Source organism: Narcine bancroftii, chromosome 1 (genome assembly GCF_036971445.1).
Source record: "Narcine bancroftii isolate sNarBan1 chromosome 1, sNarBan1.hap1, whole genome shotgun sequence".
NCBI lineage: Eukaryota > Metazoa > Chordata > Chondrichthyes > Torpediniformes > Narcinidae > Narcine > Narcine bancroftii.
Genome location: NC_091469.1, coordinates 410594215 through 410621753, shown reverse-complemented (window position 1 = coordinate 410621753; position 27539 = coordinate 410594215). Strand labels below are relative to the sequence as shown.

General features: G+C 40.3%; 1 protein-coding gene across 4 annotated transcripts in view; it reads left to right on the top strand.

Moving 5' to 3' along the window:
• The first annotated feature begins 790 nt into the window (after positions 1 to 790).
• The window catches only part of fam133b (family with sequence similarity 133 member B), a 49922-nt gene continuing 23173 nt past the window's right edge, over positions 791 to 27539 (top strand). For all 4 annotated transcript variants that reach the window (XR_011350034.1, XM_069913946.1, XM_069913945.1 and 1 more), the window contains exons 1-3: positions 791 to 893; positions 21357 to 21454; positions 24991 to 25072. Coding sequence is in view for 3 of the 4 variants with exons in the window: in XM_069913946.1 (XP_069770047.1) it covers positions 870 to 893; positions 21357 to 21454; positions 24991 to 25072 (204 nt within the window). In the remaining variant the exon portion in view is untranslated. The remainder of the gene's footprint in view (positions 894 to 21356; positions 21455 to 24990; positions 25073 to 27539) is intronic.

The following is a 27539-nucleotide window of genomic DNA, read 5'->3' as shown; positions in this document are numbered from 1 at the left end:
ATCAGAATGTGAAGTCAATGAGGACACCAAAAGCTACCATTGTGCTGCCATCAAAGGTGGCCTACTCTGTCAATTAAACAAAGTGTACTCGGAGATTATAGTGGAGGAGCCAGACATGCTGTCTGCAAGGTATTATTATTTAAGTCTGAGAATTATAATCCTGCACATTATTATTCAGCGACCTTTGCCAGCAAATATTGTCATTCATTTAACACCTGGGAACTAAACATTATGCAGAAGTGTCTGCAGCATTTAGATTTCAAAAGTAATCCATATTTTGTGGAGCATTTGGAATGCCTAGAGGATGTGGTTTTAATTTTTCTCCTTGGTAAATCGATGAAGCTATTTACATCGAATTAGTCTGCGGGGAGGAAATTAAGGGTCGACTTTTTCGAATCCCAAACGCTCCCGAAACTTTACAGTCGAGGGTGAGGAATAACAAATGCAAAACCAGTGAACTGTCAGACACTGAGTCGGGCAATGAGAATTTCACTCTATATCCGAAGTGCCCAACAAATCAAATCACTTGGACGCGAGTGGATAATGGTGCATTGACAGTAACAACTAACTCCGGAAATTCAAGCTGGGAACGGGAAGGCGTCGCGAGACTGGCAGCATCCCATCTGCTCGCGCGAAAAGGCAAACGCCACGCAGGCGCACGACACGGGGAGGAGAACGAATTGGGGGCACTGCGCAGGCGCGCGACACGGGGAGGAGAAACAATTGGGGGAATCGCGCAGGCGCGTTAGCGTTGATTCTGACGGCCGGTTCCTCCCCCCCCCCAAAAAGAGATTGGACTTGTTCGCGCATGCGCGTGAGGTCAAGCCGGGTTGTCTGGGAGCTGAAGTGGTGCGTGTGTGGCTGCGGGTATGGGGAAACGGGATAATCGAGTGGTGAGTATCGACGAGTTCTGGCCTCCCAGTGCCTTCTGAATGGACGGCCACGGTGCAATACAGTGGATGATGCGGAGGGACTGGTCGTGCCGCCCGCTGCTGCTGGGCCCGCAGGAGCCCACCTGAATTCAGCCAGTCTCTGCAAATATAATAGGGTTAATGTTTCCCAATTCTGACTCTAAATTGTTGTCGGTCTTAGAATTGATATCAGTAGTCGACCTGAAATTATAGGGGAAGAGGCATTATTCTCTTAAGATTAGTGATGACCGTGAATCTTCTGGTGAGAATGGCCCGAACAGAGATAATAGAATGGCTTCGTTGTTTAGACAGAGAGGGGAAAAGCACTATGTTAGTAGTGCATTTGTTATTAGGGATTGGGGGAAACAAGTGGACATTTCTGCTGATGCAGGATTTAATTTTGGGATTTGTGCTGCTTCCCTGGGATGTTACTGAATGACGAGTTCACTATTTACATCCAGTCATATTTGACAGGAATATCAGCCAGCACCACCAGGCTGTGAACAGCTTCTTCCCCTGGGCAGTGAGAATGCTGAACATCCAAAGGAACTGCTCTCACTAACCATCACACTTACCAACTCCCATTTTCATGAAAGACTATTTATTTATTTGTATAGATGAAATACTTGTCCTACATAAGTATTGTTTGTCTCTGTGTGTTATTTCTGGTTGCATGTCTGCACGTTTTATATCAAGGATTGGAGAAGGTTATTTTGTCGGGTTGTCCATGTACAATCAGATGATAATAAACTTGACACCAGTGCTAATTGGGAAGCCCCGAAATCCTGAAAACAGATTCTATACCTCAGAAGAATGTTCTTAAAGATCTGTAAAGGCCCATGATTACTACTGGATTAAAAAGATTAAAGATGCAGACTGATGGAAAGTATTCAAAGTGAAATATGAAAATGATGGAAACACTTAACTTTGGTTACAGTTGCTCGTGAATACAGGAGAAAAGTAATGTGAATAAATACATTGCTAGAATAATGTTGGTGGGAGAGAGCATTTGTTCTTGGGATATTAGAGTGAAACAGGATATTAGAAGCACTTCTGTGAGAGGTTGGACATGTGTGGATAGATCAGAGAAAGAAGAATGGCAAGGTTAGTGTAGCAGTTAGTGCAAAACTATTACAACGCCGGTGACCTGGGTTTGAATCTGGCGCTGTCTGTAAGGAGTTTATGCATTCTTCCCATGATCTGTATGGTTTCATCTGGGTGCTTGTTTCCTTCCACCCTCAAATATGCAAATGGGTTGGTAGGTTAATTTGTTGTAATTAGGTGTCATGGGCTGGAAAGGCCTTCTTCTCTGCTGTATCTTTAAAATTAAAGAAAAAGAATTGAGGGAAAAAATCCACAAAATCATGAATGGCGCAGACAGAATAGTTGAAGAGAATCTGTTCTGATTGAAGAATGGTGGGAGGGGTCAAATACAGAGGGATGATACATAGAATGGAAGAGGAAAAGAAACCCAAAGTCATATGAGGAGGGGGGAAAATACACAGCAAGTGGTTAGGATCAGCAATGCATTGCCAGAGGTTGTAGTGGAACCAGATTAAATTCTAATATTCAAGAAGGGCACTGGCTAAGTCATTGCATGGAGGACAAATAGCTTGGCTAAAGGATGAGATGGATCGCTCTTACAAAGAGTAGGACAGGCCAAATAGTCTCCTGCCATGCTGTATTTATTCTGCAATTTAAGCACAGAGATGAAGCTGCAGCACTAAATATTCACATGATTCCAGGTGTGGGGCCTTCTAGGACACAAAGATGAAATGCTGTGATGGTTTTTGTCCAGCATGTTCATGATTACTTCCTTTCTGAGCCCTTTGGTATTTTCAGTTCAAATTCTACTAATATTTGAAGGGCTTTGTATCCTATATTAATCACTCTATGTATGCCATTCTGGTTCTGTACTTGGGCAATTAAAAAAATGTGTGGCAGGTTTTGGTTTGCCTATAATTAGTAGAACACATCTACATTTATTGCAGGATACTTGTATCATAGGTAAGGTGCTTAAACAATTTCTTTTGAGAATGTGGTGCTGAACTATAATCTTGAACGACACTAGTCTAACTCTTTGATTCCAAGGTCATTTCTTAGAACAGTGAAAAGTGAACAATATTGGTCAGAGGGAGACGTGGCCATGCTGAGGATCTAGACAGACAGGTTGGAAGAGCTCTCTGTGATGATTGATTAAAAGACCGATTTTAAAGTTGTCAAAATAAAAATTTCTTATGTTTAAAAACATAAACTTGATGGGTAAGAAGAACAAGACCCAAAAAAATAAAACTTAAGAAGCTGAAAAGTCGCTGAGATTGACTGAAAGCCAACAAGGGAGTGGTGAAGAAGGTGTAGTCACAATGTTGACACAAACCCAAGGAAGTGGGGCATCGACAAAGGAATTTCAAAAAATGATGGATGGAGATTCTGAGTGGGAGATTCTGAATGGAAGATTCTCCAAGCTGGAAAATGTACTAAAGAAGTTGGCAGAAAATATAACAGTGTTGGTAATGGCTATTGATGACCTGAACAATAGGGTGGGCCATGTTGAAAACAACCTGACAATGACTCAAGAACATCTAAAAACCCTGAAGGAAGATACAAAGAAGTGGAGAGCAGAGGGTATGAGACGTGAATTGATTAAGTTAGAATGGCAAATGTTACTTAAAGGATTAACTGTAGAAAGGCAATGGCAAGCATTTAAGGATCATCTGGATGAAATACAGCATTTGTTCATCCCGGTTTGGAAAAAGAATAACTCAAGGAGGGTAGTACATCCTTGGATAACAAGGGAAATCAGGGAGAGTATCAAGTGTAAAGACTAGCCAGGAAAGACAGAATACCAGAGGATTGGGAGAAATTCAGAGTTCTACAGAGGAAGACAAAGGGATTAATCAGGAAAGGCAAAAGAGATTATGAGAGAAAGTTGGCAGGGAATGTAAAAAATGACTGTAAAAGTTTTTATAGATATGTGAAGAGAAAGAGACTAGTAAAGACAAATGTAGGTCCCCTGCAGTCAGAAACAGGTGAATTGGTCATGGGGAAAAAGGACATGGCAGACCAATTAAATAACTAGTTCGGTCTTCACTAGGGAAAATATGAATAATCTTTAGGAAATAATAGGGGACCATGGGGCTAATGTGACAGAAGGACTGGGGAAAATAAGTGCAAGTTATGAGGTTGTGTTGGATAAATTGAAGGGATTAAAGGCAGACAAGTCCCCAGGGCCAGATGGTCTGTATCCCAGAGGGCTAAAGGAAGTAGCCAATGAAATAGTGGATGCATGTTTCAAAACTCTTTAGATTCTGGAGTAGTTCCTGAGGACTGGAGGGTGGCTAATGTAACTCCACTTTTTAAAAAGGGAGGGAAAGAGAAATCAGGGAATTATAGACCAGTTAGCTTGACATCGGTAGTGGGGAAAATGTTAGAGTCAGTTATTAAAGATGTGATTGCGGCACATCTGGAATGAGATGAATTCATTGGTCAGAGCAGCATGGTTTTATGAAGGGAAAATCGTGTCTGACTAATCTTACTGAATTTTTTGAGGATGTAACTAGTAGAGTGGATAGGGGAGAACCAGTAGGTGTGATTTACCTGGATTTTCAGAAGGCTTTTGATGAGGTCCCACACAGGAGATTACTATACAAACTTAAGGTACACGGTATAGGGGATATGGTGTTGAGGTGGATAGAGAATTGGTTGACAGATAGGAAGCAAAGAGTAGGAATAAACGGGTACTTTTCGGAATGGCAGTCACTTACTAGTGGGGTACCACAAGGCTCAGTGCTCGGACCCCAGTTATTTACGATATAGATTAATGATTTAGATGAGGAAATAGAAAACAGCACTTCCAAGTTTGCAGACGACACGAAGCTGGGTGGGATTGTAAGCTGTGTAGAGGCTGTTAAGAGTGTGCAGGGTGACTTGGACATGTTGGGTGAGTGGGCAAATGCATGGCAGATGCAATATAATGTGGATAAGTGTGTGGTTATCCACTTTGGAGGAAAGAATGGGAGGGCTGAGTACTATCTTAATGGTATCCAATTAGGAAAAGGGGAGATGCAAAGAGACCTGGGTGTTGTTGTGCATCAGTCATTAAAAGTGGGCATGCAGGTGCAGCAAGCAGTAAAAAAGGTGAATGGTATGTTGGCATTTATATCAAGAGGATTCGAGGACAGGAGCAGAGAGGTATTGACGCAGTTGTATAGGGCCTTGGTGAGACCTCACCTGGAGTATTGTGTTCAGTTTTGGTCTCCTTATCTGAGGAAGGACACCATTGCCATGGAGAGAGTGCAGAAAAGGTTGACCAGATTGATATCAGGGATGGTGGGGCTTGCATATGAAGAAAGACTAGAATGACTGGGCTTGTACTCGCTGGAGTTTAGATGATTAAGAGAAGTATTAATAGAAACATTCAAAATTCTTAAGGGATTTGACAGGCGAGATGCAGGAAGATTGTTCCCAATGTTGAACAAGTCTAGAACCAGGGGGTCACAGTTTAAGGATAAAGGGGAAGTCCTTTAGGATTGAGATGAGGAAGAATTTTTTCACTCAGAGGGTGGTGCATTTATGGAATTCTCTGCCACAGGAAGTGATTGAGGAAGAGAGAGTTAATTTAGTACTTGTGACTAGGGGGATCAGGGGGTATGGAGAGAGAGCTGGAACAGGGTACTGAGTGAATGATCAGCCATGATCAAAATGAATGGTGGCGTAGGCTTGAAGGGCCAAACGGCCTACTCCTACACCTATTTTCTATGTTTTTAGATAAACAATTGCTGCTGGATAAAATTGACCACATGGAAAATTTTAGCAGGAGTAATAATGCCCAATTTGTTGGGCAGAAAGAAGGGACAGAGGGGAATGACCCAGTAAAATCCTTTGAAGATTGAATTCCAGAAGTGTTCTGAGGTGGAAAATTCAAGGAAAAATTACTTATAAGAAGAGCCCATTAGATCCTCAGCCCCAGGAGAGCGAATGACCAAAGACCACGACTGGTCCTGGTAAGATTTTTAAGTTACTGGGGTTGGGAGGCAACATTGAGAGCAGCAGTGGAGTATGCCATGATAAAATGTGACCCAGTTGAGAAGGAAGGAGGAAAGGTACTTTTTTTTTTCAGGTCCTAAGTGCTACTTTGGTAAAACGAAAAAAAAGGATTTGACTAAGTAAAAAGACTATTAAGAATACAGAGTATAAAATATGCAATGTTGTACCCAGCGAAGATTTTGTAAAACTAAAAGAAGTAGAACAATTTTTACAAAATTGGTGAAGGGGACCCAAAAGAAAAATCAGAAAGATCAAGAATAAAGATAAAGTGAACTGTAAATGATTAAAAAAAGATAAAAAGTAAAATGATAGTTATATTTTTGAAGTATCTTTTGCCAGTTATTTAAAGTAATATTGAAAGGTATATGGAGAGCCCAACAGAGAGTAAATACTTGGTGGGGTAGTAGCAGGGGAATTCTTTCTTTGGCTTGGCTTCGCGGACGAAGATTTATGGAGGGGGTAAATGTCCACGTCAGCTGCAGGCTCGTATGTGGCTGACAAGTCCGATGCGGGATAGGAAGACACGGTTGCAGGGGAAAATTGGTTGGTTGGGTGCTGGGTTTTTCCTCCTTTTGTCTTTTATCAGTGAGGTGGGCGCTGCGGTCTTCTTCAAAGGAGGTTGCTGCCCGCTGAACTGTGAGGCGCCAAGATGCACGGTTTGAGGCGATATCATCCCACTGGCGGTGGTCAATGTGGCAGGCACCAAGAGATTTCTTTAGGCAGTCCTTGTACCTCTTCTTTGGTGCACCTCTGTCACGGTGGCCAGTGGAGAGCTCGCCATATAACACGATCTTGGGAAGGCGATGGTCCTCCATTCTGGAGACGTGACCCACCCAGCGCAGCTGGATCTTCAGCAGCGTGGACTCGATGCTGTCGGCCTCTGCCATCTCGAGTACTTCGATGTTAGGGATGAAGGCGCTCCAATGAATGTTGAGGATGGAGCGGAGACAACGCTGGTGGAAGCGTTCTAGGAGCCGTAGGTGATGCCAGTAGAGGACCCATGATTCGGAGCTGAACAGGAGTGTGGGTATGACAACGGTTCTGTATACGCTTATCTTTGTGAGGTTTTTCAGTTGGTTGTTTTTCCAGACTCTTTTGTGTAGTCTTCCAAAGGTGCTATTTGCCTTGGCGAGTCTGTTGTCTATCTCGTTGTCGATCCTTGCATCTGATGAAATGGTGCAGCCGAGATAGGTAAACTGGTTGACCGTTTTGAGTTTTGTGTGCCCGATGGAGATGTGGGGGGGCTGGTAGTCATGGTGGGGAGCTGGCTGATGAGGACCTCAGTTTTCTTCAGGCTGACTTCCAGGCCAAACATTTTGGCAGTTTCCGCAAAACAGGACGTCAAGCGCTGAAGAGCTGGCTCTGAATGGGCAACTAAAGCAGCATCGTCTGCAAAGAGTAGTTCACGGACAAGTTTCTCTTGTGTCTTGGTGTGAGCTTGCAGGCGCCTCAGATTGAAGAGACTGCCATCCGTGCGGTACCGGATGTAAACAGCGTCTTCATTGTTGAGGTCTTTCATGGCTTGGTTCAGCATCATGCTGAAGAAGATTGGAATTAATGGCACTGGAAAGGGAGGGAACATTCTTGCATGTGAATATCCTTCTTCCCCAGCCTGTTATTGATCTATTAACTGGGCAGCTTGGCCAGCGCTATTATAGGGCTACTGGTCTTGTACTGCTCCAGTTTTCAACCGCGCTGGTTCGCTGTGTTAAGGGACATGTTACAGTGTGTTATGCTGCTGTTTACTACCGCACACGCCACAATATAACCAAAAGAAAATCAATGATGCTTTTAAATAATATACAAATCACATTTGATAGGGAATTCTATTGAAATAGATGAATTTCTCTTGGCAATTGAGTTGCCAAAACTGGAAGATAGAGATCAGAAGGAATTAGATGCTCCCTTCACTAGAGAAAATATCTAAAAAGCCCTGAATACATTAGAGGCAAATAAGTCACCAGGAGAGTATGGTTTCCCACCCAAGTTTTATAGACAATTTAAATTCCTCTTGATACCTCTTATTATGGAAGTATTGGACCGGGCAGTTGAAACCAAGACCCTTACAGAATCTTTCTCAATCCTTATTACAGTATTACCTAAAAAAAAAACAGACCCTCAAAAACCATCTTCATACATACCTATCTCCTTGTTAAATACGGATTACAAAATTTTGGCAGAAACACTAGCCAATAGACCTACTAATACCTACTAGGTACTAGGTACTAGGCAAAATCTTCGCTAGGATTCTACTAAATAGAATAATACCTAGTGTCGCTGAGAATATTCTCCCAGAATCACAGTGCGGCTTTCGCGCAAACAGAGGAACCACTGACATGGTCTTTGCCCTCAGACAGCTCCAAGAAAAGTGCAGAGAACAAAACAAAGGACTCTACATCACCTTTGTTGACCTCACCAAAGCCTTCGACACCGTGAGCAGGAAAGGGCTTTGGCAAATACTAGAGCGCATCGGATGTCCCCCAAAGTTCCTCAACATGATTATCCAACTGCATGAAAACCAACAAGGTCGGGTCAGATACAGCAATGAGCTCTCTGAACCCTTCTCCATTAACAATGGCGTGAAGCAAGGCTGTGTTCTCGCACCAACCCTCTTTTCAATCTTCTTCAGCATGATGCTGAACCAAGCCATGAAAGACCCCAACAATGAAGACGCTGTTTACATCCGGTACCGCACGGATGGCAGTCTCTTCAACCTGAGGCGCCTGCAAGCTCACACCAAGACACAAGAGAAACTTGTCCGTGAACTACTCTTTGCAGATGATGCTGCTTTAGTTGCCCATTCAGAGCCAGCTCTTCAGCGCTTGACGTCTTGCTTTGCGGAAACTGCCAAAATGTTTGGCCTGGAAGTCAGCCTGAAGAAAACTGAGGTCCTCCATCAGCCAGCTCCCCACCATGACTACCAGCCCCCCCACATCTCCATCGGGCACACAAAACTCAAAACGGTCAACCAGTTTACCTATCTCGGCTGCACCATTTCATCAGATGCAAGGATCGACAATGAGATAGACAACAGACTCGCCAAGGCAAATAGCGCCTTTGGAAGACTACACAAAAGAGTCTGGAAAAACAACCAACTGAAAAACCTCACAAAGATAAGCGTATACAGAGCCGTTGTCATACCCACACTCCTGTTCGGCTCCGAATTATGGGTCCTCTACCGGCACCACCTACGGCTCCTAGAACGCTTCCACCAGCGTTGTCTCCGCTCCATCCTCAACATCCATTGGAGCGCTCACACCCCTAACGTCGAGGTACTCGAGATGGCAGAGGTCGACAGCATCGAGTCCACGCTGCTGAAGATCCAGCTGCGCTGGATGGGTCACGTCTCCAGAATGGAGGACCATCGCCTTCCCAAGATCGTATTATATGGCGAGCTCTCCACTGGCCACCAAGACAGAGGTGCACCAAAGAAAAGGTACAAGGACTGCCTAAAGAAATCTCTTGGTGCCTGCCACATTGACCACCGCCAGTGGGCTGATAACGCCTCAAACCGTGCATCTTGGCGCCTCACAGTTTGGCGGGCAGTAGCCTCCTTTGAAGAAGACTGCAGAGCCCACCTCACTGACAAAAGGCAAAGGAGGAAAAACCCAACACCCAACCCCAACCAACCAATTTTCCCTTGCAACCGCTGCAATCGTGTCTGCCTGTCCCGCATCGGACTGGTCAGCCACAAACGAGCCTGCAGCTGATGTGGACTTTTTACCCCCTCCATAAATCTTCGTCCGCGAAGCCAAGCCAAAGAAAAAAGATATAGGAATACCTACCTAAATTGATAAATTCAGACTAGGTGGGCTTTGTTTTTTTTTTAAAAAAGGCACTTTACAGATAACTTGAGGAGACTATTTAATGTAATTAATTTGGCTAAATTTAAAGAAAATGGAAGTGTATTTGTATTGTTAGATGCAGAAAAGATGTTTGATCGACTAGAATGGCTTTTCCTATTTAAAGTCCGAGAAGTTTGGAATGGGCCAATCATTTTTGATTGAATAAAAACTCTTTATCATAAACACAAACTAAAATTATAATCACTGGCCAAATATTGTTAATGTTTCCTTTGAATAGATCTAGCAGATTTGGGGTGGTGGTGGGGGGGGGGTGGGTGGTGGTGTCTGCTGTCTCCAGGCCTCTTTGTCTTGGCAATTGAACCAGTAGCAGAAATCATTAGGAGAGATCCAGATATAAAGGGATTCAGAGCTGACCAGGAAGAGCATAAAATTAATTTATTTGCTGATGATATGCTGTTATACTTATCAGACGCGGCTGAATCTTTGATCAAATTATCGACTACACTGGGAAAAATATGGACGAATATCAGGTTATAAAATAAATTTGAAAAAAATCAAAATATGACACATTACAAACATACAAAGTGGAGAAAAATATTATGAAAACAAAAGAAAGATATTATGAATTAGGAGAGAAAACCCATAAAATATTAACTTGGCAACTTAAAACAGAACAAGCAAAAAGAACTATATTGGCAACAAGGAAAGATTTCCTATAACCCAATAGAGATTAATGAAAATTTTAGAAAATTCTATAAACAGTTATATCAAATGAAAATTCAGGGAAAAATTACAAAATAGATGAATTTTTATCAAACATCGAATTACCCCAATTACAATTAGAAGATCAAAATAAACTACTAGAACCCCTGACAATTGCAGAAATACAAGATGCATTAATGACAATACTGAATAATAAAACACCAGGTGAAGATGGATTCCCTACAGAATTTTATAAAATATTTCGTAATCTATTAATTCCTCCCGTTTTAGAAGTAATGAAACCGGTAGAAGAAACCCAGAATTTACCAAACTCGTGTTAAACAGCAATAATTACAGTAATCCGAAAAATGGGAAAAGATCCATTTTCTCTGGTGTCATACAGACCAATATTTTTGCTAAATACAGATTATAAATTAATTGCAAAAATACTAGCAAATAGATTGACAGGTTATATACCAAAATTAGTAAAATTAGACTAGACAAGATTTGTAAAATATAGAAGAGCGGCAGATAATGTTTGTAAATTCATTAATTTAATCCATATAGCACAAATAAATAAAACACCAACTATGGCAGAAACTCGAGATGCCGAGAAAGCTTTTGACAGGGTAGAATGGAATTATCTATTTTCTTCTTGGCTTCGCAGACGAAGATTTATGGAGGGGGTAAAAAGTCCACGTCAGCTGCAGGCTCGTTTGTGGCTGACCAGTCCAATGCGGGACAGGCAGACACGATTGCAGCGGTTGCAGGGGAAAATTGGTGGGTTGGGGTTGGGTGTTGGGTTTTTCCTCCTTTGCCTTTTGTCAGTGAGGTAGGCTCTGCGGTCTTCTTCAAAGGAGGTTGCTGCCCGCCAAACTGTGAGGCGCCAAGATGCACGGTTTGAGGCGATATCAGCCCACTGGCGGTGGTCAATGTGGCAGGCACCAAGAGATTTCTTTAGGCAGTCCTTGTACCTTTTCTTTGGTGCACCTCTGTCACGGTGGCCAGTGGAGAGCTTGCCATATAACACGATCTTGGGAAGGCGATGGTCCTCCATTCTGGAGACGTGACCCATCCAGCGCAGCTGGATCTTCAGCAGCGTGGACTCGATGCTGTCGACCTCTGCCATCTCGAGTACTTCGACGTTAGGGATGTAAGCGCTCCAATGGATGTTGAGGATGGAGCGGAGACAACGCTGGTGGAAGCGTTCTAGGAGCCGTAGGTGGTGCCGGTAGAGGACCCATGATTCGGAGCCGAACAGGAGTGTGGGTATGACAACGGCTCTGTATACGCTTATCTTTGTGAGGTTTTTCAGTTGGTTGTTTTTCCAGACTCTTTTGTGTAGTCTTCCAAAGGCGCTATTTGCCTTGGCGAGTCTGTTGTCTATCTCATTGTCGATCCTTGCATCTGATGAAATGGTGCAGCCGAGATATGTAAACTGGTTGACCGTTTTGAGTTTTGTGTGCCCGATGGAGATGTGGGGGGGCGGGTAATCATGGTGGGGAGCTGGCTGATGGAGGACCTCAGTTTTCTTCAGGCTGACTTCCAGGCCAAACATTTTGGCAGTTTCCGCAAAGCAGGACGTCAAGCGCTGAAGAGCTGGCTCTGAATGGGCAGCTAAAGCGGCATCGTCTGCAAAGAGTAGTTCACGGACAAGTTTCTCTTGTGTCTTGATGTGAGTTTGCAGGCGCCTCAGATTGAAGAGACTGCCATCCGTGCGGTACCGGATGTAAACAGCGTCTTCATTGTTGGGGTCTTTCATGGCTTGGTTCAGCATCATGCTGAAGAAGATTGAAAAGAGGGTTGGTGCCAGAACACAGCCTTGCTTCACGCCATTGTTAATGGAGAAGGGTTCAGAGAGCTCATTGCTGTATCTGACCCGACCTTGTTGGTTTTCGTGCAGTTGGATAATCATGTTGAGGAACTTTGGGGGACATCCGATGCGCTCTAGTATTTGCCAAAGCCCTTTCCTGCTCACGGTGTCGAAGGCTTTGGTGAGGTCAACAAAGGTGATGTAGAGTCCTTTGTTTTGTTCTCTGCATTTTTCTTGGAGCTGTCTGAATTTAAAATAATTCAAATTACCCAAAAAATTTATTAATTGGATTAGAGCATTATATAATGGACCACGTAATAACAAATGGGTACGTTTCAGATCACTTCAAATTGAGTAGGTCAACCAGACAGGGATGTCCACTATCACCTTCCCTGTTTGCTTTGACCATAGAGCCATTAGCAGAATTGATAAGAAAATAACCTAAGCTAAAAGGAATAAAAGTAAAAGATGAAGAATTTAAAATGAGCTTATTTGCAGATGACATTATAGTATATTTAACAGACCCAAATAAATCAATAGAAAAGCTAAATATAAAATTGAAAGAATATGAAGAAATATCATGATAAAAAGTTAATACCAATAAAAGTGAAGTGATACTGATGAACAACCTTGATTATATAAAATATAAAAAAATAATTCCCTTTTAAATGGCAATTACAGGCTATACGCTACCTCGGTTACAAGATAGATAACAATTTAAATCATTTATATAAATTAAACTACCAACCATTATTTAAAAAAACTACAAGATTTATAAAAATGGAAACATTTATCAATTACTTTAATACAAAGAATAAACTGCATCAAAATGAATATTTCCACCGGTACAATATCTATTTCAAATATTACCGATTCCCTTGACAGAATTTTTTTTTAAATCTGAAAATTTTTATGGATGGGTGAGAGATCAAGAGTAGCTTTGGAAAAATTAACACAGATATATAAACAAGGAGGACTACAATTACCAAATTTCAAAAATTACTATAGTGCAGCACAACTAAGATGCCTATCAGAATTTTATCAGACCAGAGAAAAACCAGACTGGCTCAAGATAGAATTATATAAATTAGGAGAAAAAGTACCGGGACATATACTACATAAATGGGATGAAAAACTTGCCAATGCAACAACTTACCAATATTACATCATATACTAAAAACAAGGAAGAAAATACATCTGGAACGAAAGATGATAAATTATCAAATGCCAAAAATGCTACTAACACTTTTACAATAGATAATTTATTTTTTAGAGAATATGCGAGAAAAGGAATTAAAGTAATAAAAGATTGCTTTTGGGAAATAATTTATTAACATTCGAACAGTTAAAAGACAAATACGGAATATCACATAGCACAATATTTTCATACGATCAGTTAAAAACGTATTTAAAAGAAAAGCTGGGAACAAGCTTAAGATTACCTGAAGATAACTGCTATGAATACTTAATTACAGACACAGTGATAGTGAAAAGAATTATTACAAATATGTACAGAAAATTGCAAGACAAGGAAAATGATGAAACAATATATAAACCCAAACAAGGTTGGGAAAAAGATTTAAATATATGAATAAAGAATGAAACATGGGTGAAACTATGCACAGGAACAATGAATAATACAATAAATACTCGATTTTGTATGATACAATATAATTGGCTACATAGATTATACATGATACCACAAAAGTTAAAAGAAAAAATGGAATCCAAAAATGTTAGACAGATGTTTCCATTGTAAACAAGAAATTGGACATGTACAAGAGTAAAAATTTTTTTTGGGAGGATTTAAACTTAATATTAAATAGAATTACAAAAAGTAAGATAACAAAAGATCCAGAAATCTTTCTGTTAAATAACATAAAAGACAGAATTAGGCTTAAAATTAGAGAAAACTTAAAAGAGATTTATTATGATTGCACTCGTAGCACCAAAAAAATGCATAATGACAACTTAGAAAACAGAAACAACCTTAAAAATTGGTACATAGAAATGAATAAGTGTGCTCCATTAGAAAAGATTACCTACAATCTAAGGGACAAATGTGCTTTATTTGAACAAATTTGGAAACCATACATAGAGTATACTAGAAACCACCAATTTAAAATCTCCACCTCTTAAAATAATAAATGACAAATATAAAAATACTTAAAATATAAAATTTAAGATGACACAACCTCTTTCTTATGTAATGTATTCTTTTACTGTTTATTTTTCTTTTTTTTTTACTTTGTTATAGGGGGTTGGGAGGGTGGTAGGAAAAAGGGGAAAATGCCACTGTGTATATTTTAATGATGAATGTATATATTGTTATTGTAGTAGTTCACAGTGAAATATTAAATAAATAAACAAGAAAAATTTGGAAAAATATGAAATTTTATGCCATTAACAAATTTTGATTGAGAGATGTCAAAAAGGAAGCCAATTCAAGTGGAAACTAGATGGAATTAAATATTTAGGAATAATAGTAGATAATTACAAAATTTATATAAACTTAATTATCTCCCTCCTGCTTGGAAAAAAAAGGAAGATTTACAAAGATGGAGAGAGCTGCCTATAACATTAATTGGAAGGGTAAATTATGTGAAAAAGTAAATGATGCCAAGTCTGCAATACCTTTTCCAATCATTGCCGATGTCTTTGCTGAAGATCCTCTTTAAGATGCTTAATAGTCAAATAAGAAAATTTCTTTGGAATAATAAAATACCTAGGATCGCCATGGAAAGACTGACATGGGAATATAGGTTGGGAGGATTAAGATTACCGGATTTAAAAAAATATTATTTAGCATCCCAGGTCAGGTTCTTCTCATCCTTTTTCAAAGAAGAGAACTCTCCCTCATGGATCCAAATAGGTCTACATACAATGAGAGAGGGGGCAGAGAAGGATTTCATTTATAAAGGGAATGTAAAATTAATAACAAAAAAAACAGCATTCTAATACATATGATTAAAATTTGGTATGAGATTAATGAAAGTATTGGGGGGAAAAAGTGGGGAAAGCACCAAAAGTACCATTGTGTAAGAATGAACTATTGCCCGTGAACTTGGGCAATAGAATTTTAAATATTTAGTATGATAAAGGATTGCTATGAACGAGGAGTACATGTGTCCTTCAAGCAACTAAAACACAAATATAATCTGTCAAATGGAACCTTCTGCTTTCTTCAGTTAAGGTCCTTCCTACGAGAGAGATGGGGCCATACAATGGTCCCACTCTCAAGCCATGAAGTGGAGGGAATTCATCGATTGGGAAATGCACCTAAATTCATAACCAGAATTTATTCTGCTCTCCAAGGCGAAAGCGTTAAGCCAGGCCTACAAAGGTTGAGGTAGGGTGGGAGTCAGATCTAGGTGTTAAAATACCAGAGGAGTGTTGGTTTGACTAGAGTTTGGGCAGAATGACATCAAGGATTAATGCGAGATATGAATTTGGCTCAGTATAATTTTCTATATCAATTATATCTTTGCCACAAAAACTACATAAATCAAAATCTTTAGATGTGACATTGAAACTGGAGCCTTCATACATTTCACATGGTCATGTGTGAAGATAAGATCACACACAACCTCACTCACAACCCAGAACTGCAATAAACTAAATTTCAAATTTGTTTTCTTAAGGTGGCCCTGGCTATGGCCAAGAATTGTATAGCAATCACCTGGAAATCTGACTCTCCCTACTTATTGCTCGATTGGCCAGGGAGATGTGTAGTTATATACCCATGGAGAAAATTACGTACAACTTAAAAAATAAATATGACACTTTTATTAAGATATGGCAACCATACTTAGATTATATAGGGGTCCTACTGTTAAAAACTTGACCCTTCAATGCATGTAAAGATGTGATATCCCACAAAAAAAGAATTAAGAAAGAAATGAGAGCTCCAACAGTACAAAGTTATATATAGGTGTGGGGGGGGGAGGGGTGCGGGGAGGGAAAAAAGGGGACATTTATTGTTTGTTTTTAGTTTGTAAACATTTAAAATGTATTTGAAATGTATAAAAGTTTAAAAGAATATGTGGAAAAAATGAAAACTAAAAACAACAATATTGGTCAGGGTTCCTGATCTTGCCCTTTTCTCTGAAAACTTCTCCAGCCCTAGCTGCAGTTGTCGCTGTGCAACTCCATTGGATTTTTTGTACATTTCTTCTGCAGAACTTCTATAGTGTGATTTGCCTGATATTTCAAAACCTTCTCTCAAGTCAGTACTGTGATGGAATGGTCTCCACTGGCCTAGATGAGTGCAGTTCTAACAATATTCAGGAACCTTAATCCCATCCAGGCCAATGCAGCAATCCAGTTCACCACACTCAACATTCAAACCCTCCAGCACCGGTTGTCATTTATTTCAGTGCGTGCCATCGACAAAATGCACTGCGGTTCTTTGCCTGGAACTCTGCAAGCAACATTTTTACCTTGGCAGCATTACTTGCTTGTCATTAGTTACATATGGTGCATTATGAGACTATGGTGCCACAATACAAAATATCAACATTTGATCCACTATTACTACTTTACCTTTGGAAGGGCTCAGGCCTATAGTATCGACTGTCTTTTTACTTTCTATAGATGCTGCCTGACCCAAGACTCCAGCATTTTTGTGTATTGCACAAGACCAAAGGATCTGCAGGTTTTCATGTTTATCTTTATCTTTGGCAAATCTGCTTTTAAGCATCTTGGCAATTCACACAGCATTGTCAACGGAATAATCGAACAATAAAGGGCAGATGTTAGGGAAGATGTTAGGTCAGACTTCATGTAGATGGGACCATAACAATCCCTGTGGTGTGACAAAAATTCAAGGAAGCAGTTCAGGTGAATAGACCAGGTGATCTTGTAATCATGGATCTAATATAAAATTGGAGAAAAATAGAAGAAAATATAAGATCTGTCAGTTACCCATTCAAATCTAAATGGCATTTGGGCAGATATATGAATAAAAGGGCCTTGGAGAGATACAGTACAAAAGCAGACAAATATGTTTAGCGCAGAACTCCAATTGATTGGAGTTGATTATTTGGATTGAAGGGTCTGTTCCAGAACAGACTTTATTTTGGCTGGAGGAGTATGCAAAATTTTGAAAATGCATATATTCTTGAAAATAATGTAGAAGGATAGTTTTTTTAAGTACTTTAATTTCAAAGGGAAAACTGCTCTTTTGTGGCTGTCTCCAACAAGCATATTGTGGAAAGGAGTCCGAGAAGAGATGATAATTCAAGCAATCATTGAGACTGTAAAAGCTTGTTTAAATGATTCGACCATGGAGACCTGGCAAGTTCTGGGAACATGGCAGATGGTATTGGGGAGGGGGCATTTTGGCATTATTTTCTCTCCAGTCACCATACATTGCAGAGGATCAGGATTAACTGGGTGTTGACCAGAGATTCCTGGTTATGGCTTGTTTTGCAGGAAAATTGGCAATCTGTATCAGTCATACAGCAGAAACAAGGAAAAAATCCTGTGGAGAATATGATGCTGGGCAATCATAGAACATTACAGCACCATTTAGGCTCTTCAGCCCTCGAAGTTGTTCTGACCCATATTCCTTAATAAAAGTACTAAGCCCTCCCCACCTTGTAACCCTATATTTTTCTTCAATCTATATGCCTGTCTGAAGTCTTTAAAGTTGTTTCAGCCTCCATCACCATTCCTTGCAAGGCATTCCAGGCACCTACAACTGTTTTTATTTAAAAAAAAACTTACCCCTTGTTTCTTCCCTAAACTTCCCTCCCTTCATTTTGTACCATGTCCTCTGGTATTTCTAATCCTGCTCTGGGAAACAGGAGCTGGCTGTCCACCCTATTTATACCTCTCATAATCTTGTAGACCTCTATTAAGTTTTCTCTCATCTTTCTATGCTCCAAAGAAAAAAGTCCCAGTTTAGCTAACCTTGCCTCATAAAACTTATTTTCCAGTCCAGGTAACTGTCACATTTGTGGCCCGAAATGTGAAGTTAATAAAACATTAAACACAAGTTTTATCAGGTAAACTTCTCAGTGTCTTTTTATTTTCCCATTTTCCTTTGTTCTCCTGCTTGTGTTCTTATCTCTCTCTCATACCACGTGACTTCCGGTACATCTCATACATATTCATTATCATGACATCCCTCCTTTAATCAGAAATAAACTTTACCTTCACTTACCAATATCCCTCGGAAACATACAAACATCGTAACTAATGGTAATACTATAACTCCTACAGCACTCATACATGCACTGTATGATACAAGATTAAATACTGTCCCAAAGTTCTTATTAAAACTATGGCACAAAGTCTTCGTATCGTTTGGGCACTCTCCGGTTTCGTTTTGGCCTGCCTGCGATATTGTCGTCGCTTCTCGGTTGTTCACTCTCGGCGTCGGAAATACTGCTCGCCACAGCTTCTGGCGCTCTAGTCACTTCATCAGGAGTGCTGGTAACTGCCTCTGGAACATCATCAGGTCTCTCAGTTTCAGCATCTCGTATTGGCCTTTCAACCTCTTCGCTCGATGTATCTCTGGACTGGTACCTTTTTACACCTGATACATTTCTCTTATACAGGACTCCAGTCGGAGACTTGACTGTCACCATACTGCCACTTCTGGATACGACAGTATAGGGTTGATGGTAATAAGGTGTGTCCACCTCACTGACAAAAGGCAAAGGAGGAAAAACCCAACCCCAACCAACCAATTTTCCCTTGCAACCGCTGCAATCGTGTCTGCCTGTCCCGCATCGGACTGGTCAGCCACAAACGAGCCTGCAGCTGACGTGGACTTTTTACCCCCTCCATAAATCTTCGTCCGCGAAGCCAAGCCAAAGAAGAAGAAAGAAAGAAGAAGCTTACCACCAGTTTCATGCCTCACTAGAACATTATCTGGCATGATGTCTGAGTACTTCGCTCCACGTTTCGAATCTGTGTACAGCTTTGCTGCACCTTTCTTTTCAGCATCGTGGTCCCTCATCTCCTGGTCGTCTCGGATTTCCTTTATTTCTGGCATTTTTGTGCGGATTTTTCTCCCAAAAAATGCTTCTGCAGGACTTTTTCCAGTGGTTGCGTGAGGCGTTGCTCGATAGACAGCCACATAAGATAGCAATGCTTCTCGCTAATTTTGTCCTTCTGCGTGTGCAATCCTCAATCGTTTTTCAATGGACTGATTTTGTCTCTCTACTTCTCCGTTGGCTTGCGGCCATTTCGGAGTTACTTTATGATGTAACAGGTAATCCATATCTTGCGAATATCTCTGCTAACGCTTGTATTGTTTTTTCAGTGGTTGTGGACATCAACACCACGTACTCATAGTATCTGCTGTAGTAATCTATCACTACCATAATTGATTCACCCGTCGGTAAAGGTCCAAGAAAATCAACAGCTACATCGATCCATGGTCCTGTCGGGAGTTGCGTACTCCGGATCAGTTCTGGCGGATTACTCCTACTTGTGATTTGACATCCGTGACAAGTTTTAACAAATTTCTCTGCGTCCTTATCACAACTTGGCCACCATACCTTGGTTCTGAGGTTTTGCTTGATACCAATAATGCCTAGGTGTCCTTCATGCGCTAAGGATATGATCTTCGGTCTCAATCTTTGCGGTATCACCAATCTGCAACCTCTCAATACACACTGTCCGATGCAACAAAGTTTGTCTCTAATGGGAATGTAAACCTTGTGAATACACTTGTCCCATTATCCACTCTGTATGCATTCTTTTACTTCCATGAGTTCTGGATCATGTTCGGATTCTCTCTTGACTTCCTTCGTAGTCACAGCTTTCGGTGTCGCCTGAATAGCTACGAAGCGTACAAAGCTCTCTGTTTCTGTTCCCAATTCTGACTTGGATTGTGGACCTCCATCCTTCACCAATCTGGACAGCGGATCTGCAATGTTTGCTTTCCCTGCAATGTGGATTACTTTATATTTGTAGGGTTGTAGTCTGAGTACCCATCTCTCTATTCTGGCACATGGTTTGGATCTAGGTGCATAGATCACCTCTAATGGCTTATGATCTGTGATGAGTTCAAATTCAATGCCGTATAAATATGCATGGAACCTCTCACAGGCCCATACAAGTCCGAGTGCTTCTTTCTCTGTCTGAGAGTATCTTCTTTCCACATCTGATAACGATCTGCTGGCATAGGCAATGATTCTTGGTCCTCCATCATGCATCTGGACCAACACGGCTCCTAAACCAACCGGGCTGGCATCCGCTATGACTTTGGTTGATGCCGCCGGATCGTAATATCCAAGAGTTTTTGCATCTGTCAGGCTTTGCTTCAGCGCTGTGAACGCTTTCTTCTGCTCAGATCCAAAATGAAATGATACACCTTTCCTGGTTAGTTTCCTTAGTGGTTCTGCCACTGTAGCGAAATTAGGAATGAACTTTGCACAAAAATTGACCAATCCTAGGAAACTCCTCACCTCTGTTGCGTTCTGAGGTGCACGTGCCTCTGCAATAGCTTTCACCTTGGCCTCTGCAGGGTTTAGTCCTTCCCGTGTAAGTCTGTGTCCCATGAAGTCCATTTCTGACACACCGAACTGGCACTTGTTTCCATTCACGGTAAGGCCTGCCTCCTGTAGTCTAGATAGTACACGCCTTAACCGTTTGTCATGCTCTTCCTTCGTTGGTGCATGGACTATGATGTCGTCAGAAATGTTGGCAACTCCAGGAATGCCTTGAATCACTCGATGGATTTCATACTGGTAGATCTCAGAAGCTGCATTAATTCCAAATGATAGTCTCTTGTAACGATACAATCCACAGTGAGTCACAAATGTTGTCACATCTCGGGAACCTGGATCCAGCTCTAATTGATGATAGCCCCATTTCAGATCAATTTTTGAGAATACCTTGCTGGTAGTTAGTTCTTGAAGTATTTCCTCCACCGTTGGTATAGGGTGTCGTTCTCGAACTATAGCTTCATTGGCCATTCTCATGTCAACACATAGTCTTATGTCACAAAGGAAGATTTTAAAAAAAGCCTTTCATCCCTCTACCAATCCAGTTCTGAATGAACAAATGGCAAGGTAACAATTTTATAATACTCCGTTTGTCTGGTTTTTTTTCATCCTTTAGGCCTTTGTCAATCCAGTAGCTCTTGCAAGGGCTCGTGGCTCTGCTCCATCATCAGGACCTTCTATACAAGATTACTTAAGTCGTCCAAGACCTACTTGGTAAGGGGCACAGCTATATTTTCTGAATTTTATCCTTGCTTATATATTTAATTTGTGGTAATGTAGTTTGTGTAACACCTAGTGGTATTTAATGTCAACAAATTGTATGAAGTTCAAATATGCATATAAAAATATATAATGTTTTAATTTGTACCCATTTTTATTTAATCTCACCAGACTCTTGAGTCATTTGGGTTGACTTCCAACCAAAATGGGGTGGGGACTTCGGTGCTCATCACTAAGAGTGACTTGGTCACACTACTCACTACTGGCTGAGTGCTGAAGGACATTACTGTTAAACTAGGTCTATGGCAGGTAACGATAACCAAGAAGAGGAGAAAAAAAAAAACTTGTTCTCACCAATCTACCTGTCACAGATACATCTTTCCTCTATAGTATCAGAAGGAATGACAATTGCATTATCTTTATAGAAATGAAATTGTCTTTACAATGGAAAAAAACATTTCTTTATATTGTTTGAAATTACCACTGGTAAATGAGGCAGACTGAACAGATCCAGCAATGCAGGATCCAGCAATGAGCATCCATGAAGTGCTGCTGACCATCAGCTGCATAATTGCACTCAACTACAATATGCAACCTCATAGCCTGATATATTTCCTGATGTATTTCCCGCTGTCCCATCACTTGGAAACCAGGGGATCACCCCGAGCTCAATGAAGAGTACAGGAGGGCATGGCACACCCCAAAATAAGAAATCAATCTAGTCAAACTACAAGACAGGACTATTTGCACAGCCAGCAAAGAGCATGTATTGGATAGAGCTGATTATTAAACAACTCACTGGAGGAGTAGGCTCCTCAAACATACCCATTCTCATGCTGGGAGAGCCCATTTCATCAGTTCAAATGAGAAAATTGAAGGATTTTCAGGAATCTTCAGCCAGAAGTGGTGATCTATCTTGGCTTCTCCAGAGCTCAGTCTCCAACCAATATTATTCACTCCATGTGACATCAAGAAACTGCCAAAAGCAATGTATCCTGGAAAGGCAATGGGGCCTGACAACATTTTAGCAATAATGCTGAAGATTTGTGTTCCAAATCTTGGCTCAGCAGCTACAACACTGGCATCTACCTGACAATGTCATTAAAATGCAGAGGTATGCCCTGTCCAGGAGTGGTCTGTCCACAAAAAATCAGGACAAATCCAACCCAGCCAAATATTACTCCATTAGTCTACTCTCTCCAATTGGCAAAATAATGCAAGGGATCATTGATGGTTTAACGAAGTGGCACTTGGTTAGCTACAACCTTCTCACAGAAACTCAGTATGGGGTTTGCCAAAATTCTGTGCCCTCCTGATCTCTATCATTGGTGACTCCTGATAACGAAGAGTCCACAACCATATGCCGCAAGGTTTTGCATTAACATAATAAAATCACACACTATAGATATCCTGTGAATTACCATTACCCAGAAACTGGAGTAGTTATATGTCCAATATGGCTGTAAGTCAAAGGTCACTCCTCAAATTCTGTTCACCCTCTTCAAGGCTCAATAAAAAATATGCTATACAAGTGCACTGTTTGACCTGCTGAGTTTCTCCAGCATTGTGTTTGTACTTCAACCAAGGTGTCTGCAATTAGAAAAAAATGACATACAATCTAAAAGACAAGTATACATTATTTGAACAAATTTGGGAACCATACATAAAATATCTTAGAGAATGCTGACCTCAAACTTCCATCTCTTAAAATGATATGAATATGAGCACGATAAGTAATATATAAAAGTGGATGATACGACTTCTTTGCTTTTTGTTATTTCTTTGTTTTATGTGTTTTATTATTTATTGGTTTTGAAGGGAGAGGGGAGGGATGAAGGGGAACGGGGGGGGGGAATAGGAAATGTCACTGTGTATATATTAATGATGAACATTTGTAAATATTGTTATTGATATGATTCATGGTGCTAAAAATTAAAAAACCCCAAGGTGTCTACAGACTTTCATGTTTTACTTCAAGGCTCAAGTCAGGATTGTGATGCATAACTTTTCCACTTCCCTGGATTGAGTATAGTTTTAACAAAGCTCGACATCATACTGGACAAAACAGCCCACTTCATAGGAATCCCATTCATAATAATTCACTCACTTCGCTACCGACACTTTAGATAGCTTCTTCCAACCCATGACCTTTATCAGAATAATAAAAGCAAGGGATCACCAATTTTAACTTTTCTCCCTAGGTCCATTCTTATCCTTGTCTATAAACATAGAGTTATGATCAAGTGTTTTTTTTTTTCATGAGCTGCTGTCAGAACTGAATTGATTCTCATCATCATGAAGAAAAATCCCCAAGCATTTGACATATCCATTTCAAAATATTGATTTCAAAATTCCCTAGAGTTTGGAGAAACCTGTTTGGACTCTTACTAAAATGTTTCTTGTTTTTACTTTTTCACTTGCAAGTAATATTTAAATCTGATTTCAAAGGAAAATCCAAATCTCAAGAAAATGTCACTTTTTGAATATTTTTAATATTGCTATTGTGACAGATTACGTTGTATTTTATATTGTATATAGATAGGTTTTTGGGAGATAAATTGTGGCAGGTTTTTTTTTAGTGCTGGTCACATACAAACACTTCAAAACAGATCTCATTTAAAATACTGGAACTCTGCTCAAGCCGGATAGGCTGGGTCCGAGGGCCTTTGCAAGAGCTTTGGCGAGTGCCTATAGAGACTTCTCCAATGGATTCTTTTTTTGAAAAGCAACAGATGAAAGAATTCGGAGGATGGGGTTCGGAGCTGCAGGTTGCTTTTCTAGGAGGGTCATGTGGTTTTGCAATCAGAGCAAAAAAACTCTGTGTGTGAGAGAGAATTCAATTCAGCAGCAGGAGCTGGGAATGGAACAGAACAAGCTGGCAAGCTTGTGGAAAACCCCCATTTTGAAGACTGGTTGGTGCTTAGTTCAGCCTGGTCAAAGCCCTTGTGGTCCATACGAGAGGAGAGGACTGGCTGCCTAATGTTTCACTTGAAATAAGAGAAATGAAAAGAAACTCTGTTGTGACCTGAAAGAAAGAGATGATAATTTGGAAAACCCTGATGGGACAAGTTTCTTCGGCAAGACACTGACGTGGCTGATTAGAAGGGATCAGTTTGTGTCCAGCAAACAACAAATCTCTCTCTGAAAACTGATAAGAACCTTCCTGAGTGGTAGCCATTTCCTTTTCAAACACTAAAGCCTGCTGAAATTCATAAATGTTAAATTCTGTGCACAGTATAAGAATTGCCTGCAACCAGTGAACTTGGAGGAATGAGAAGTGAGATTGGACTGAATCAAAGAACTTTTCTGAACAGACATACACTTGCACTTAGAATTAGGAGGTTAAGTAAGCTAATAGTTTTCATGTTTAAAGATGATTAAGAGCAATTTTTGTTTAAGTAACCATTTGACGTGGTGAATATCTATTGCTGCTGTTTTTTGGGGACCTCTCGGCTAGTAACACTATTGTTAACATTTATTAAATGAAAAGGTAGTAATGAATGAAGAAATGACATTTCATATTCTTTCAGGGAAGAATTAAAAGAGCAGCTGGAAAGGAAGAAAGAAAAAGGTTCCAAAGCCCTTGCTGATTTTGAAGAGAAAATGAACGAAGTTTGTTTATACTTTATTATTTCAATGCTTCACAATCAACCACATTTTGTTTGATCATAAATTTGTTCACATTGTTTGTTTTCAAATCATTATGGTACTTTTCATATAATGGTGTAAATTTAAATAATGGGGTTGCAGATCTTGCTGCCAGTTTTTCACTGCAGTGCAGGAGAATCTGAGCAAGACTTGATTCCATTGATGGACAGTGTTAACAGATGCAACACTATTTGTCTTTCAATACATTGTAGATGTTGACTCACGATTATATGTATATAAAAGTCCAGGATTTTAAGGCTGTTCAATGAGTTCTGGTTTATCCTTTGACCTGGGTTAGATATGTCACAGGAAAAGCCAAACTTTATGGCTCTTTTTAAAAAAAAAAAATCTGTGATTAGGAAAATGATAAGCTGCCTTCTTGAATCACTGCAGTCTGGTATGGTGAAGAAATTTCTACAAGTTTAGGAATTTGAGGCTTTTGACCCAGTGATGTATTTCCTAGTAGCCTATTAACTGTATATTCTGCCTCAATGCTCTCCATTTTTGTTGTTTTTGGTATGTCTATAATCCCTGACTCCACTTCATTCCTCCAATGTTACTTAAGAATTATTTAAAATTGTCCTTTAATTTGAAAATAGAAGACTTTGTTCTTGGATTAAAACATTGTAAATTGACTCGAGTTGCATCTGGATTATTTATAATGCTGCAGGTTTTTGAAGTGTTTACATATGGATCTGGATAATTAAAGTGAAAGCTTAAGAAAATGTTTTCCAATTTTGTCTGTAAAATTAACAATATGGGAAAATTGCTTCTTTGTTCTGAGTAGCAGATTTTAGTCAATAGTGGACAAATGACACAAGCAATTCACCCAAAGACTTTTAGCTGCTCCACTGTAACCTGTAACAACTGGAACTGCATTTAACTGCATTCAGGGCTGGCACTACCATTAGGCCAAATAGGCAGCTGCCTAGGGCGCAGACCCCAGGGGGTGCTATTAGGATGGCCAGATGTCCGCTGTAGGGGCCAAATATGCAAAAGTGTACTTGCCTTATTAGTTCGTATCCTGGGGTCCGTTGGCTGGGCGTGACCATCTTTATTGTGCACACACGCAAGATGCCAGCTGGCACATGCACAGTGGGTTGGTGTTCTCGAGTTGATTGGCACATGCGCGGTGGGTTCGTGTATGGTAGTTAAGTTGGTGCATGCGCAATAGTTAAGGCCATGAATTCGAAGGCTTCACGGTTCCACCCCAGCTAGATCAGGCACTAGGAAACAACTGGCATTGAAGCCACATAGTAAGCTTCAGAATGATTGTCCCCGCCTTACATTTGCACGAGTGCTCTGTGTTCCTGAACTAAAATAACCGAACAGGAAAAGTAGGTTTTATTTCTGTTTAGTATTTTTGCTAGTATAACCATTGCAGAAACAACAATCGATAATGATCAGTGTTTTGGAATATGTATTAAAAATGCGCAGGGAAATTATCCCACTTTATGATATGCAAAAAGGTGGGAATTAAGTTTTGGAGATTAGAATTTGAGGTTTTAAATCTTCTCTTAGTAAGGATTGTGTGCAAGGGTATATGTTTAACTTCTGCAAACATTGCTAATTATTCTCAAAGTTCAAACTTATTAAAAACTTGCATATGGTCAACAATGATGAAGCAGAGACTAGATGGATTGGCAACTATATCAATTGAACATGTCCAGGCATTTGCACTTGATCTGATTGGTTTGGTGACATAATTTACAAAGGAAAAGACTTGCAAAGTGAGATTTTGACGTGCCTGAAATTCACAAAATTATTTCCTCTGAAAAGGAGGTTACGTTTTTAACCCTGTCTCTTTTTGTTTGTTTCTCTGTCTGACTGTAAGTGAAATATTGTCCTAACATGACGGATTGGTTATGCCAAGTAACCTTAAAAGGTATATGGACTTAAAGGTGTGTGAAGTAAAAGGTTTTAATGTGCGTTGTCCTTGGTGGTATGCATTCTACCGAGTGCCCTTTAGTGCTTCATTTTGGAAAGAATAATCAAAGCAAGACATATGTGGTAAACGGGAGGGCGTTGAAGAATGCAGTGGAGCAGAAAGATCTAGGAATAACGGTGCATTGTTCCCTGAAGGTAGGAGCGCATGTGGATAGGGTGGTGAAGAAGGCCTTTAGTATGCTTGCCTATATAAATCAGTGCATAGAATATAGGAGTTGGGAAGTAATGATGAAACTGTACAAGGCATTGGTGAGGCCAAATTTAGAGTACTGTGTGCAGTTCTGGTCACCGATTTATAGGAAGGATATTAACAAGATAGAGAGAGTGCAGAGAAGATTGACAAAAATGTTGCCTGGGTTTCAGCATCTGGAATACAAGGAGAGATTGAGCAAATTAGGTCTTTATTCCTTGGAATGTAGAAGGCTGAGAAGGGATTTGATAGAGATGTTTAAGGTAATGAGAGGGATAGATAGTTGATGTGGAA